Source organism: Rhinopithecus roxellana, chromosome 20, assembly GCF_007565055.1.
Source record: "Rhinopithecus roxellana isolate Shanxi Qingling chromosome 20, ASM756505v1, whole genome shotgun sequence".
Classification (NCBI taxonomy): domain Eukaryota; kingdom Metazoa; phylum Chordata; class Mammalia; order Primates; family Cercopithecidae; genus Rhinopithecus; species Rhinopithecus roxellana.
The window spans coordinates 16,592,141-16,606,419 of record NC_044568.1 but is presented as its reverse complement, the minus strand read 5'-3'; the positions used below and the strand labels follow the sequence as shown (position 1 = coordinate 16,606,419).

The 14,279-nt window shown below is 47.7% G+C and overlaps 1 protein-coding gene across 2 annotated transcripts in view; it reads right to left on the bottom strand.

The window, feature by feature from the left end:
- The window catches only part of GNAO1 (G protein subunit alpha o1), a 167,201-nt gene extending 155,072 nt beyond the window's left edge, over nucleotides 1-12,129 (bottom strand). The window contains exons 1-2 of one of the 2 annotated variants that reach the window (XM_030925455.1): nucleotides 11,062-12,129; nucleotides 10,800-10,842 (exon numbers count right to left, since the gene is read on the bottom strand). In XM_030925455.1, coding sequence (XP_030781315.1) covers nucleotides 10,800-10,842; nucleotides 11,062-11,179 — 161 coding nt within the window. In that variant the 5' untranslated portion in view covers nucleotides 11,180-12,129. The remainder of the gene's footprint in view (nucleotides 1-10,799; nucleotides 10,843-11,061) is intronic. The other variant, XM_030925456.1, reaches the window with a different exon arrangement.
- Between the last annotated feature and the right edge of the window lie 2,150 nt (nucleotides 12,130-14,279).

Here is a 14,279-nt window from a genome sequence, read left to right as displayed (position 1 = left end):
TTTATATGTGAGGATACTAAGTCCTAAGGAAGTTAAGGAACTTGCCTGGGGACCATCAAGCTAAACAGAAACAGATCTGGGATGAGAACTTGGATTCTTGACTCCCAGTTCAGACCTATTTCTACCATAAAAATTTTTTAAGTTTGGCTTTTATCCCTTTCCCTCCACTGAAACTGCACTTTTAAAGGCCCACGATAGCTTTAAATACAATGGTCTTTCCTCAGAACTTATCTAACTTGGCAATGCCAAGAAACAGAATCCTGCTCGCCACCCAGAATTCCTGAAGCATATTCCCTTCCTGGGGATCCACTGTGGCAGGGCGCTCTGGGTTTGCCTCCTGCTTCTCTGCTCTCTGGCTCCTTTTGCCAGTTGGAGCTACCTGTGGGTCTACTGAAGGCAGGTTCCCTTCCTCACTGCCACAGTGGTGCGTCCCTTCCCTGGGCCCTCCCTCTCCTGGCCATCTGCATACTCACCCCAGGGATACCACATCCACTCTCACGGCCCGACCACAAGGGCAGCTAAGCCCACTTCTCCTTCTAGCCCAGATCTCTCTCCTAAATGCCAGAACTACCTCCCAAGCAAACAACTGAACATTTCCTGTTACCCTGTAAGGACCTGAAATTCATGCTTATGGGTTCATCTGCCATCTTCTCTCTCTTCCCTGCTCCTATCTTTCCTCACAGGTTCAAAATGGGGAGGAATTCTCTGATATACTCTCTTCTTCTCATGTACATTCAACTAGGGGTCATCTCTCCTGAGCTCAACTTCCTGTCCTCATCATTATGCCCTAGAATTTCTCTACAAACTTCCCATCCTTACTGCCCTCCTGTCTGTCTTAGGGAAGGAGATGTACATTCATGTCAAGATCAAGCTACCCATCCCCTAAGGGCTTGTGTTCCTTCTACCACTTCCTCCTTCCTATACCTTCAACTTTTCCATTCATCAGGGCTCTGGACAACTTCTCAATGGATCCAACTACTCCCATGTTAGCCAAATGAACTATAAAAGCAAACCCCTCCCAGGACCCCATACTTGCCCTCTCCCTCCCTACCTCTCACCCCTTTTTTTTCTGCAGCCCACTTTTCTTTTGGGCCCGGAGGGAGGTCTCCATGGATTTCCTCAATCCCATACATTTCTTAACTCCACTGCAATTTGGCTTTTCTCCCACCAGTCTGTTGAAACTGCTCTTGCCAAGGTCAGCAACAACTTGCCAGATTCAATGGACACCTGCCAGTCTTCATCTTATCTGTCTACTGCAATATCTGACTCAACTAACCACTTCCTGCCCTTGAAAGTCTTTTCTTCCTTGGCTTTCATGATGCTACTTTGCCTTGGGTTTTCTTTTTCATCTCTCAGATCACCCCTTCTCATTTTCCCTCACAGGTTCCTCTTCCTAAATTATTCTCATTTCCTGGAGGTGGAACATGTCTGTGACGGGAGACACATCCCTGCCTTCTCTCTCCTTCTCACTCAGCCGACTAAGGTTACCAACTTCTATGGCTCTCACCACTCAAAAGCACCACAGAATTTCAAACTGACCCCTCTCCCCAGGTGTGTCCTATCTAAACCACCATCAGGATCTCCACTCGGATGGTCCACAAGAATCATCAACATGACCAAATATAGTCATCCACTTTTCTCCCCAAGTTTTCTCTCTTCCTCCTGCATTTTTCCATCTCAGGGAATGGTACTACCATCTACCAGTAGCCCAAACCAGGAATCTTGGAATCATTTTTGTCCATACTCATTAAAATTTATCTCCTCCTCAATGCTCTTCCAACTGATGAACAAATAAATTCAATTACTCCACTGCCCAAATATCTCTTGAATCTGTTTCCTTTCCCCACCCACACTACCACTGCTTTAACTTAGTTCTTAATCTTTTTCCCAAATGGGTCACAGAAGTAACTTTCCATCTGGTCTCCCAACCTCCAGAGCTGATCTTCTCCAGTCTACACAGGTGATCTAATGCCAGCCCTCAGGTGGCATCTCATTATCTTCAGAATAAAATCCAAAGTCCTTAGCACAATAGATAAGGCCTTTCATGATCTGGTTTCTGTCCCATCTTTCATTCCTCATTTCTTAACACTCCTCTTACATATTTTGTTCTAGTCAAATCACACTATTTTACACTTCTAGCATGCTCCATGTGATGACATCTTAATGCCTTTACACATGCCAGTCCCTCTGCCTGGCATTCCTTTTTTCGACCTGCTGAACTACCACTTGTTTTAAAGGCTCAGTTCACATGCCATTTTCTCTTGGCTGTCTTCCTTGAACTGCCTGCCTAGAGAAGGTGCCTTCTGTTTTACCACAGCACACTGTGCATACAGACATCGTGGCCCTTCCTACCCTGAAGTGCAAGACTCTTTTACATGTAGCTCCCTCCAGACCATGAGTTCCTTCAGGACAAGGACTGAGGTGTTCCTCTCTACTTCCATGACACTGTGTGTATGCTACCCACAAAGTAGGCAATCATAAATGCTTATGGATGGACAGATGGATGGATCTCCTACCATCCTGTCTTTCCACAGTTCTCCAAGACACCTGCCTCCACCAAAGCCAGAGCCTTCTCTCTGTTGCAATCTGAAAATGGCCCCTATTTTTGAGGCAGTAATGGAAAATTACTTTAAGACCCATCCAGATGGTTGCTAGGGAATAGTCTGGTATCCAAATCAATGTGATATATGATGACCATTACTACCACCTCCAGAAGGAACTCAGCACCAATTAGGCACTTTCTATTCTCTCAGCCACTGACCTCAACCATAGCTGGCACCATCAACATCTGGGTGTGAAGTCCTAGACTGTCAGGTCTCTACTGCCCATACTGGTGGTGGTCTAGTAAGAAAGGTGTGGAGTTACAATGAAAAGAACATAGGCTTTGGAATTAGACAAATCATTGTCTGAATACAGCCCTGTCACCTACTAAGCTGTGTGGCCTTGAACAAGCCACCTTACTTTTTTGAACCTCACTTCCTCAACTGTAAAATGGAATTGATGACTGTATTTGCTCACAGGTTGACAAACAAATGAATATAATAGACTGAAAATGATGAACACTTTCCATGGCCACCAAAAGCTTTCAATGTGATTATTTTGGTTTACGGAGAATAATAAGGTTCATTCCTTGTATACCTCATATTCTTCCTTTTCTTTAACTAACATTTATTAAGACCTCCTTTGTGCCAGGCATTGGGCATGGTGCTGTACTATGAGCAAAAATAAGTAACATCCTTGCTTCAGGTGACCCCAGGATCAATTTTAAAGCATGGACAAGCTATTCTCATAAGTAACAATATTCTACAGAAAAACCTATCTGTTGGCTAAGACACAGGCAGAGAATCCAAGGTAAATTGTTAGCTATGAAATCCTAGTCTTATGTATTAGTCTCCCTTTCTCTTTTCTCCATTCTACTTGCTTCTAGGATGGCTGACAAATCAAGAGAGTAGGGGACCAAATTCAGGGCACCAACTATTAGCCTTGCAGGATTTTATTTTACTTTAATTTTTTGGTGCTATGAAAAGCACAATGTTTTTCCTCTTCTCTGTAAAGAAAATTAGAACTAAAGATGGCTCAGCAGATAAAAGCTGTGGGTGGTAAATACTCCCACTATTCCCCACCACCTTTCAGGCTTCTAAGTTTCTCTTTGCATTTACTGCATCTTAGAGCTGGAAACCTGAAAGAGCCCTGAGAAATTCTACAGTGAAAACCCATATCTCAATTAACAGATGAACAAATTGAGGCCCAGGGTGGCCAAGTGATCTGCCCAAAGTTAAATGAGAGAGTGAATCAAAATTAAAATACAGTTCTCCTGATCCTCCCCTTTTACTAGTCTGCAAATCTCCCTGCTCCCTGGGTTTTAGGCACCTTAACCCAGGCAAGTTTCTTCATATGCAGCCATCCCTGGTGAATGCTAGGGCTGTCTCCACTTCTGGGCATCCTGGAAGCCACGGAAAAACCACTTCTCTTGTAATGTCACTGGCTCTCTCCTCCCAGAAACATCCTGTTTCTTACTAATGAGATACTTTCAGATCCTCCTCTTTGGTTTAAGAACCATGTCTGCATGAAAAGTTTGGTTAGAGGTGTTTTTCTCAAATTGACTCTCAGAACTACAAATTTCCTGGCTGACAAAGCTTCGTGGCTGAGGTTGCTATTCTGCAATTAACTTAGTCTTAAAAGAACTTTCATGGATACCCTACACCCCCACGGGATAAAACCATAATTCATGCTTTCATATTGAGAACATCAAGACCCTGAAAACGAAGGGAATTCCCAATTTCATACACCGTTGACAACAGAAAAGGAATTTGGGGTATCCCTGGTCCAATTCTTTCAGAAAACTGAGCCTTCGGAGGGGCAGAGGCAGAGCTACCGACCTGGACTCCTCGTTCAGTGCTCTTTCCCACCCTTTGAAATGTCACCCCAGCCTCCTGGGCTGAAGCAGCTGTGCCATCAAAAATGTCACATTAGTTATGACAAAACAGTTTGTTATATAACTGGTGCTGCAGAGCAGGCAAGGGGAAGAAGCCATGAGCATGAACCACAGCACCCCGCTTCTGCTTCTCAGGGCGGCTAAGTCCCACATACTTACTTGACAAGAGAACTCCATATGGGAAGGGAACACCCACTAATCAAAGGAATAAAAACTAGAGCTAACATTTTTATAATGATTTCCACATTCTAGACACTACTCAAAGCACATTTCATATTTTAACTCATTTCATGCTCACCACAATCCTATTATTTTCATTATCAGTCCCATTTTACAGTAAGGAAACTGAGGCACCAAATGTTATGTGCCTTGTCTAAGGTCACATATTTAATTATCAGTAGAGCCAAGATTTGAAGCTAGGCAGCCTGTTTGCAAAGTCTATGCTCTTAACCACCTCTCAATTTTAGAGAAGCATGCTAAACTGATTCTCTAAACACAAGAAACTACCTATTTCTCTGAATCAGTGAACAGGCTACTGCTCTCTTCTCTCCTTCCGCCCAGTGCTAATCATGGATCTGTTGGACAGATTCCTTTCTATGAGTCCTGTGTGTGAATGAGTGATGGAAGAAAATAAGAATGTGACACAGATTTGAAGAAATTCTTAGGATGGAGTTCATTTGAGATCTTCAAGCTTTTTATGATGATGCAATCAGTAAGAAAGTGAGGTGAGTGCTGTTCTCATAGCATCTGCCACTTGTAAACCCACAAGTCTATGGGTATGTACAAACAGGCACACTTTTTCTTTCTTCAGAATCAAAAGTTTTCTCTATTAGTGTCAATTCTGAGGGTAACTCTTTCCAAAATGTGTTTTTGGGTTTTTTTGCTTTTGTTTTTGTTTTTGTTTTTTCAGTTTGGAATCACCCCTTCACCAGTTTTTCTGTTGTCTTTCAGATCAAGATGTATTCTGGTGATAATGGTCTGTCTGGCTCCATAAGAAATGACAATGAAAACACTCTGGGAGGCAGGGAGTTGAGTCCCAGTATCCAGATGGGCTGAGTACATATTGGAAAAATAGGGCCTCGTTCTACTCATATTAAATCTCCAGTGTTAACGGAGATAGGGTATTGCGAGCAGCTGAAAAACATGAGTGATCTTGTCCTATCTTTAGCAGATGTGGCATGTGAAGAAGCACAATAAAATCTGGGAATTCCATGTGTTAAAAGAAACAAGACACACTCCCACTCTGAGCATCGTAAATCTAATCCTGCCCTGTTCGCACATAGAACAGACGTTCTGCATTCTTTTCCAGCCATGTTGATTCTCATGAAGCTTCACCCATTTAATCTAATTGGAAACAACCCTTTCCAACAAGCATATAGGTTCTACTTTAGAATCCAATAGGTAAGTGAGGTTCAAGAATTCCACAACTGACTCCCGAGGAGATCAGGTGGACCGTTTGCCACTCTTCTGGCAGGAAGGTCTGCTGGTATTTACAGCTCAGTGCACAGTAAGGAGGGAGAGAGCACCATCCATCAGGAAAAGAGAACTCATCTGCTACTTGATCTGACATTCCGTTCACGCTCTTGCTGTCTCCGGAGAGCAAGGTGCATCCATTTGAATAAACAGAGATGGGAGGAAGGGAGGGAGGCAAAGCGGCCATCGAGATGACTGCAGAAATAACAAGTCTACAAATCTAGAAGAGTGGTTCTCAGTGGAATACTACCCCAACGTGCGACCCTGCGGGCAAGTGTGGGAAAGGTCCTTTTAGACGGCTGCATTTCATGGAGTAATGGCTGCAGGTTGCTATTTACCTCCATTAATGCCTGTCATTTAGTAGGTGCTGAAGAGCATTGTGCTGAAAGAATGCAAGCTTGACCACTTTTCAGCCTTTTGGCTAAGATCAAGTGAAGGATGCAAGCTTGCCCTGAACCCATACCAAACAGTAGATACCCTAATTACAAAGTCAGGGTCAGCTGGGAGGAAAAAAACCATCAGCTTTTTGGTGACAGGTGACCTTTTAAGACAGCCTTTCCTGACAGGGTAGGGTCTGTTCTCTGAATCACATCCCACTTGTCAGGCTGGAATATTTGTATGAGCAGTGACGTCTTCATCAGGCAAATTCTTAAATTTGTTTTAAAATGGCACTAAGCAGGTACTGTGGGAATGGACGCACAACCAAAGTGCTCGATTTTTATTGTGCCCGTTTTGGGAAAGACTAGCAGCTAGCATGCAATGCCTCATGGCCACCTTTGAACTCCCTTTCTAAAAATTCCACTTAATGCTCCAGAGACAGATAGGCTGAACTCAACATTACAGAAAATTCAACACCTCGAATGAGGGCAAATTGTGGCTCCCAGAGCAACTCCACAGTTCATTTTACATTTTCACCAGGTACATGGTCCAAGTGGGTGTCACTATTTGTTCAGAACTGGGAAATCACTTAAAGTGATATTCTGTCAATTCTATACCTCATAAAATTACAACTCGTTAAGGGATTTCTTTGTAAGGGTTTGGTAATTAAATAAAATTGACAGTTCTTTAAACAATTTCTGATTAGTCTGAATAACTCAGAGTCTTATTGATTGACTATAAAATGATGAGGCTGTATCACAGGTGAGGTCACAACCCCTTAACAAGCAAAATTATTTAAAATGCCATGCAAAAAAAGAGTCACTGATTACTCACACATGGTATGTATAAAATTACATTTGTGCTGTCTCAATTATCAGTTTATTTCTCAGTACTGAAATGTTTTGGATTGTCTGACAGAGCTCCCTCACACGAATTCACAGTCACACACACAAGGGGGAAAAGAAACCCCAAAACACTACTGTTCAAATAAAAATTTTAATATAAGTACTGAGAATCAGGCTTTTCAAATGACACTCTAAAACTGTGGTATCTCTTAAGCAGATGCACGTTTCCCCTTACAACACGTATCAAGCAGAAGAACTTTATGTCAGTATCGCTGCAATGTTCCTAGGCTGATGAAGCTGTTACCCCTTTGTTCTAAATAGCAACTGCCAGCCGGTCCTTTATCATTTAACCTCAGTTACTATGGGAATATACGGAAGCCTGTTTCTTCTAATTAGCATACCACAACAAGGTTGAGAACACAGGCTCAATGGAATGACTCTTTACTCTTCTGGAAATGCTAAATAAAAGGGGTTTTATTCAGTGATGTCTGAATATCCATATTCTTCCTCTCTATCCAATGTGCTGAGCTCTTAGACTACAGCCCCCCATTAGGAAATCATTGGGTTATCATAGGGTATAACCTAAAGAGGGCTCTCTGTTGAATTTCATCTGTCCAGGTGAAACAACACAGCTTCCTAATTAACCAGTACATATGGCCTGATAGGTCGGTCACCAATCGTACTGCACAAGGAAGTTGGAAACTGCTTTCTATAAATGCCACCTAGATTTTCGGGCCTGGCCCTATCCACAGAATTCTCCTGACTCAAAGTGACTCTCAGTCAAGTGGCCATCTCAAAAACCATATCTGCAAGGGAGGACTAAAAAAAATTTGTTACTAGGATACAGTGACACCAATCCCACATTTTGTGGTTAATAAAACAAGTCCTGCATTCAGCTTGGCACAAGGCCCTGATCTGATGTATTTCAAGCCAAGCTGGAGGGCTCACAGGGAAAGCTGCCATTTATGAATGCTTCAGGAGGACAGGATGCCAGGGTCCCTTGTGCCAAACAGGGACCAGAAACCTTTGTGATGGACCTTTTGAACAGACCTACCCTACTTCCTAAAGAGAGCTGGTGTATTGTGCTTTAAAAAAAATTGTTTTACCTACAAAATCTGTTTTTCCTGACATTTTTCTTGAAAAAGGTGTCCTGTAAGGGTGAAAAAAAAAAAAAAAAAAAAAAAAAAGAAGTAAAGGGAAAAAGAAGAAATGCTCTGACTTCTGATTTAACAATCTCAAACATCACTCACTTCATTTTCCCCCCTCCTCGGTGTAACCAAATGCAAGACACATAGGACTTTCCTGGGGAAGTCTATATACAGCCTTCATTTAAGATTTCCTGCCCAGTACATAATTAGGAATTTTCATCCTAAAGTGGCACACCTATTTCCTCAGAGAGCTCAGCTCTCTTTGAATAAAAAAAGGCGAGGCACCCTTTTGGGGGATTCAGTATATATTTTTAAACTTCTCATTAAATCAACCTAATTTACGGGGCATGTTCAGCAAAGGCAGTTGCTTTGGCGGATGCAAAGTTAATTTGCAGACTCTGGCCTGTTCCCCTCCTTCCTCTCCTCCTGCGCCCTCCCCTCCCTCGAGCATTTCCGAATGCTTTCGACCCCCTCCGAAGCGGCTCGGCTCTCTCCGCCAGGACACCGACTCGGCTCCGAACACCGCCGACTTACTTCGAGCCCCGCGCCCAGACCGCACCGAGCCTAGCCGAGCGTCGCCGAACTGAGCCCCATCGACTTTTCCGGCCTCGGCTGGGCGCTGTCCACCACTTGCAACGCCTGAAACCTCATCCAGCTCAGGTGGCTGGGGCTTCTACCGGGCTCTGAGTCAGCCACTGCTGATTACAGACTTCTGAAGTTTTAAAACGTCCCCCCTCGGGAGAAAGGGGTGGCGCGGCTTGCATTTACAGATCTGCAAGAGCTCCAGACAGATGCAACATGCACCTTGTTGCAAAGAGCAATTCCCCAGGCCCCGCCTCCCCATCAATTTGGGTTGCACAAGCTCAAGAGAAGCCCCAAGCTAAATTACCCTTGGCTCAGAAGGGTGCGGCGAGCCGAGTGGGCCTCTGCGAAGAAAGCCCCAGGGAGTTCTCAAACAAAAATAAGAACATGTCAAGCAGATGGGAAAATTGTCTCCGAGTCGCTACTCCCTACCATCATGGCGCCGCCTAGAACCCGCTTGTCATGCCTGTTACACATGCAAGATTTTCTGCATCTTGGTTCTGAAACCGCAAGCGTGCTTCGTCTCCCACTCCCATTCCCACCTTCCCACGAAAGGGGTTTTTATTTTCCATTGTTTCCCTACGCGATGCAATTACTTCGGCTATTCTGTCAAGTTGAAAAATAATCATTTTTGTTTACTGCACAGCAACCCCTAATTAGGAGCTGTGTGTGCACGAAGGTGTCACAGCAAAGCGACGTGGAATCTTCGCTAAATGGTCTTAACGAACTCTCCGTCTCGAACTGACAGGCCAACGGAAGCTGGAGGCCCGGAGGGCGCACACCACTTCGCTGCCGGCCACCCCCTCCCCAAGCAAAGCTGCCTGTGGGCTCACCAGGAACTGCCGAGTAGATAAGGGCAAGAAGCGAGCCTGCAAGTGGAAAGGAGGGGCGAGGCTCCTTACTGAGAAAGTGTGGAAGGGAAGGAATATCCCATTTTGTTTTAATTTTCAACCATCACTCAAATCCACCCCCAGTTAATTAGGAGGGGAAACTGATAGCTAAGGCAGAAGGGGGCGGCGGCAAGTGGGGCCTGAAATCCGCATTGTGGGTAGATTACATGGAACACGGCCTATGCAGAGTGTAAATAAATACACTGATAAAGGCCACGGAGCGAACGAAAACTGCGGGTGTCTGGAGAGCAATACTGGGAAGGTGGGGAGGAGAGGAGCTGGGAGCAGTAAGGGGAGGACATTCAGCCTCACAGGCAGCTTCCCTCCCCCTTTCACCTCTACCTTGGATAAAACTGTGCCCGTCACGTACGCTTGGAAACCCACTCCTTCCCCTAGCACACGACCCCTCCCCTAACCCTGGCCCTCTTTTTCTGGGGCGGGGGGGGGGGGGGGTGGTGGTGCGAGGGGATGTAGAAACCACAGCCTCCAATTCAGCACCAAATGCATGAACAGCAGACGCTTGATCCTCCAACCCAGTCTAGGGCTGGGTCCCCTCCATGTTAGCCAAGTTCAAAATCACTGCCCCAGGAGAAGAGCAGGGGAAGTGGGATTACGGACCTCGGGGGATAGGGAGGTATGGAGGCAAGAGGAGAGAGAAATAGAGACAGAATGAAACAGAGACACAGACAGAAATGGAGGCAGTGAGACAAAAAATATTCCACAAGCAAGAGTAATGATCATAATCATGCCAATAGTGTGATGCTCTGATCAATATGGCGGACACTGTCATTCATACAACTACAGGCGCTCCCCTTCCCCCTCCCAAAAAACACCCACCCAGGAGTTGGGGTGGAGGACCCAGACAGAACCAACGTAGGGAGTGGGGGAGGGGAGTCAAATATAGGGGTGTGTGTGTGTGTGTATGTGTGTGTGTGTGCACGAATTAAAAAACAGGCCTGGAGAGCAATGTGGAGTAAGCAAGGTAATAAAAACGATTTTAAAAATTACTCTTATTAAAAGTACAAATCCCAGTGCCACAGGGACTTACTTCATCTGCTTCACAATGGTGCTTTTTCCTGATTCTCCAGCCCCTGTTGGGACACAGACAGTGGGGAAAAACTGGTGAGTGTCAGCTTAAGGGAACAGGGGGAGGGGGGACTCAGGCATGCGAGGGGGTGGGCGATCCTGGGCACATGGTGGTGCCAACTTGGGGACCAGGTCTCCCGGGTGCGGGTGGGGTGGGGGAGCTGGCGGCAGGGGGTGCGGAGTGGCCGGGGTCGGGGGATGGGGGTAGCAGCGGCGGTCCTTACCCAGCAGGAGTAATTTCACGTCTTTGGCGGCGCTGATGCCATCCTCTTTGAGGTTTTTCTCAATCGCCTTGCTCCGCTCGAGGGCGGCTCTCTCCTCTGCGCTCAGAGTACATCCCATGGTGGCCCCTTCCCTGCCACAGCCCGCACGACTCGGCTGGCACGGCTCCCCGGCTCGGAGCGCCCCCCACCCCCCCAGAGAGCAGAGCCTGGGCTCAAGGGGGGAAAATCACGATATCCTCTCCTGGGCTGGAAACAAAAATGTCGGGAAACCAGAACCCCCCAAAAAGACAGCCGCTAACAAGATTCCAGCAGCGGAGACTCGCGGCAGCTGGCGGGGATCTGGGGTTGTCGAACCGAGGGTGGCCGGGGTTTGGGGCTCCGCAGCCGAGGGAGGAGGCGCCCGCGGGCCGAGGAGGCGCGGGCTGCAGGCACTGAGGCTTGTGCACGACCCAAAATAAATAAAATAATAGTCGAGGCTGGAGCCGCAGCCGGAGCCGACGGAGGGTGGGGTGGGGGGCAGGGTGGGTCCTGCTGCCGCGGCTGCCGGAGGAGGAGGAGGCGGCGGCGGAGGAGGAGGAGGTGGAGGAGGCGGCGGCGGCGGCGCGGGATGTGGAGGGAGTGAGTTAGGGGGTGCTGCTAGTGCATGTGCATCGCCGCTCTTCAGCCGTCGGTGCGTCCGCGGCGCCTTCGCCGACCCCCGCGCGCAGGGCAGGGCTGGGCAGGGGGCCGGGCCGGGAGGCAGGTCTCTAGCGGGAGGCGGCGTCGCTGTCTCCCAGAGCTCTCATCGCTCGGTGAGCCTACCGGAGAGAGGGAGAGCGCCAGGGAGCCGCGGCCAGCCGGGAGCTCGAGGGAGAGGGAGAGAGAGAGGCAGGGAGGGAGGGGAAAAAAAATGGGAGAGCTAACGAGCGCGCGCGCGCGCCAGGGACCGGGCGGGGAGAAGAGGCGAGTGCAGCGCGCGAGTGCGCCAGCGGCTCTGCGCACCCGGCTCCGCGGGCCGCCCGCTGACGTCAGCAGGGCCGCGCGCCGGGCCCCCGGGACTGGAAAGGCGCGGGGCGGGGGAGGCGCGCGCCGGGGTTCGCGTCAGCCGTCGGCGGCGCGCACGCGCGCTCGCGGAGCGGCCTGCCTCTCCCCCCAGAGCCCTCCCATCCCGCGGCTCCCCCGGGGTGGGCGCGTGCGGGGCTGGCGGGGGCGGGGCGTGGAGCCGGGCGCGCGCCGGGGCGTCCCACCCCGCCCTCGCCCCCGCCCCCGCTCCACGCGCCGGCGGCGCGGACCTCCTTGTCAATGGGAGCGCGGGACCGGGCTGCCGGCACGGCGGTCAGGTGGGCCCCCAGGTCGTTGCCAGCGCGGCCTCTATCCCTCTCGGGCCGGCTCTCCATCTTGTCGCCCGCAGCCCGCCTTCTCCGTGGCTCTGCTGCCGCTGGGGCCGCAGAGCCGAGGCCGGGTTACCTCAGGAAACGCGATGTGATAGTGGGTCGGAATAAACCCTCCAGCCCCAGAATTCGCCTTGGGGGCATGAGGACAGATTCGGCCTTTTCGCTTCCTGTGTCCACATTTAGTGAGCACTTAGTATGTGGGAGCTGAGGCTGTAAGAAGAGGAACGGAGCGGGCGGAGAAAAGCCAGGGCCTTTTCTCCGGGAGCCGCTGCCTCCAGGGCCATCGCCGACCCTGTTCGGAGATCCCAGCCGCCGCTCTCGTTGCAGGAGGGGTGCCCACCCTTGGGGAGGCCTGGGTGCCCTGAGCGGAGGGACAGGGCTTTAAGCGACTGGGAGTTTCCAGCAAACTCCTGATCCCTGAGCAGTTTATTTTAAAAGCTTTTGCAAATTTTGGACAGTTTAGCTTGGTGGAGGCCGTCTTTGCACTAAATTCTCTTGTCCTCCTGCTTCGAAACACACAAAATGAATTTTGAATAGATTCTTGGATGAGAGATTTTCTTCCTTTTTTCATCTTCTGAAACATTTCCCCCTCATTTCTTAAATAAAAACCCAGAAACCCGGGTCAGTTACTCAGTGTACAGCTAGTCAAATACTGAGAAAACCAGTCGATATTTGCCAAAGATTGGGTATGTTCTGGGTGGTCTCAGATTTTGAAGAAACGAATTTTTTGCTGCACAAAATAGTTTTACAATCAGTTCCATCAGACAGCCCCAGGGGCTCTCCTGGGGAAAGGGGCCAATAGGCAAGGTTGCATGGGGATAAGAGAGGCAAGCGGCCAGTGGAAAACGTTTTTTTTTTTTTCCCTAACAGTTGGGCATTTCTGTGGCTCTGAAAGCAAACTTGTTTGTTTCATTTCAACCATAGAAAAAAAAACACTTCTGTTTTGGAAATGTAACCCAGCATAAAAATACATTTGCAAAGGGGAAAAAGAAGGCAGTTTAGGGCCACCCAGAAGAAAATATTTTTTCCCCTGATTTTTTTTTTTTTTAATTTGGTATTTCCCAGTGTGGGTTTGCCTCATTTTACAAATAGCTGCCTATGTCAAGTTGTGGGTATGTGATTTAAATATTTTAATTTGAATCACATTTTACATAGTCTAGGAAACTGACAAAGGAATCCTATAGAGAGTTGTTTTCTAAAGTGAATAACTGCTTCTCTACCTACCCGCCCCCCTCATTCTTCTTTTCTGTGCGTGTTTTTGGGGGAATGGTAGGGGATAAATCTGGTTTGGCTTAAAAATCACTAAAACGCAGCCTTTCAAATCCAAAACAGAGAGCTTAGGTACCCAACATTCTATAGAGTGTGTTATTTCCTCAAGAGGTTGCTAGGAACAGTTATGTAGATCTACCAGGTGCAGGGAAGCACTCCACATCCTCACCCAAGTCCTGTATCCCTGCAAGACTGCATTGGAAAGACTGAAGAGGTAAGAATATAACTATTTCATTGCGAATGCTGGGTCACATTTCACGTTTCCGTGCCCTTTCTTTGAAGTAATTTTTAATTTAAAATCTTAGGCTCTTGGATTATTCGGGTTTGTATGGTTAAATGAAACTATCATTGACCTTAGGTATATTTATTTATTCTTGGTATCAGACCTAGTATGATGGAGGCACAAACCTGTTTTGTGTTTTTCTTTACTCACTCTGCTTGTTAAGCACCTACCTACCATGTACAGGGTAACTGTTCTAGGGGCTATTAGATGTTGTATTTCAGGTTTGTCTACTCAGTTTTTTTTTTCTGGGTCACTTTGCATCTTTATCGCTGGGCTTCGTAAAAGACTAATAA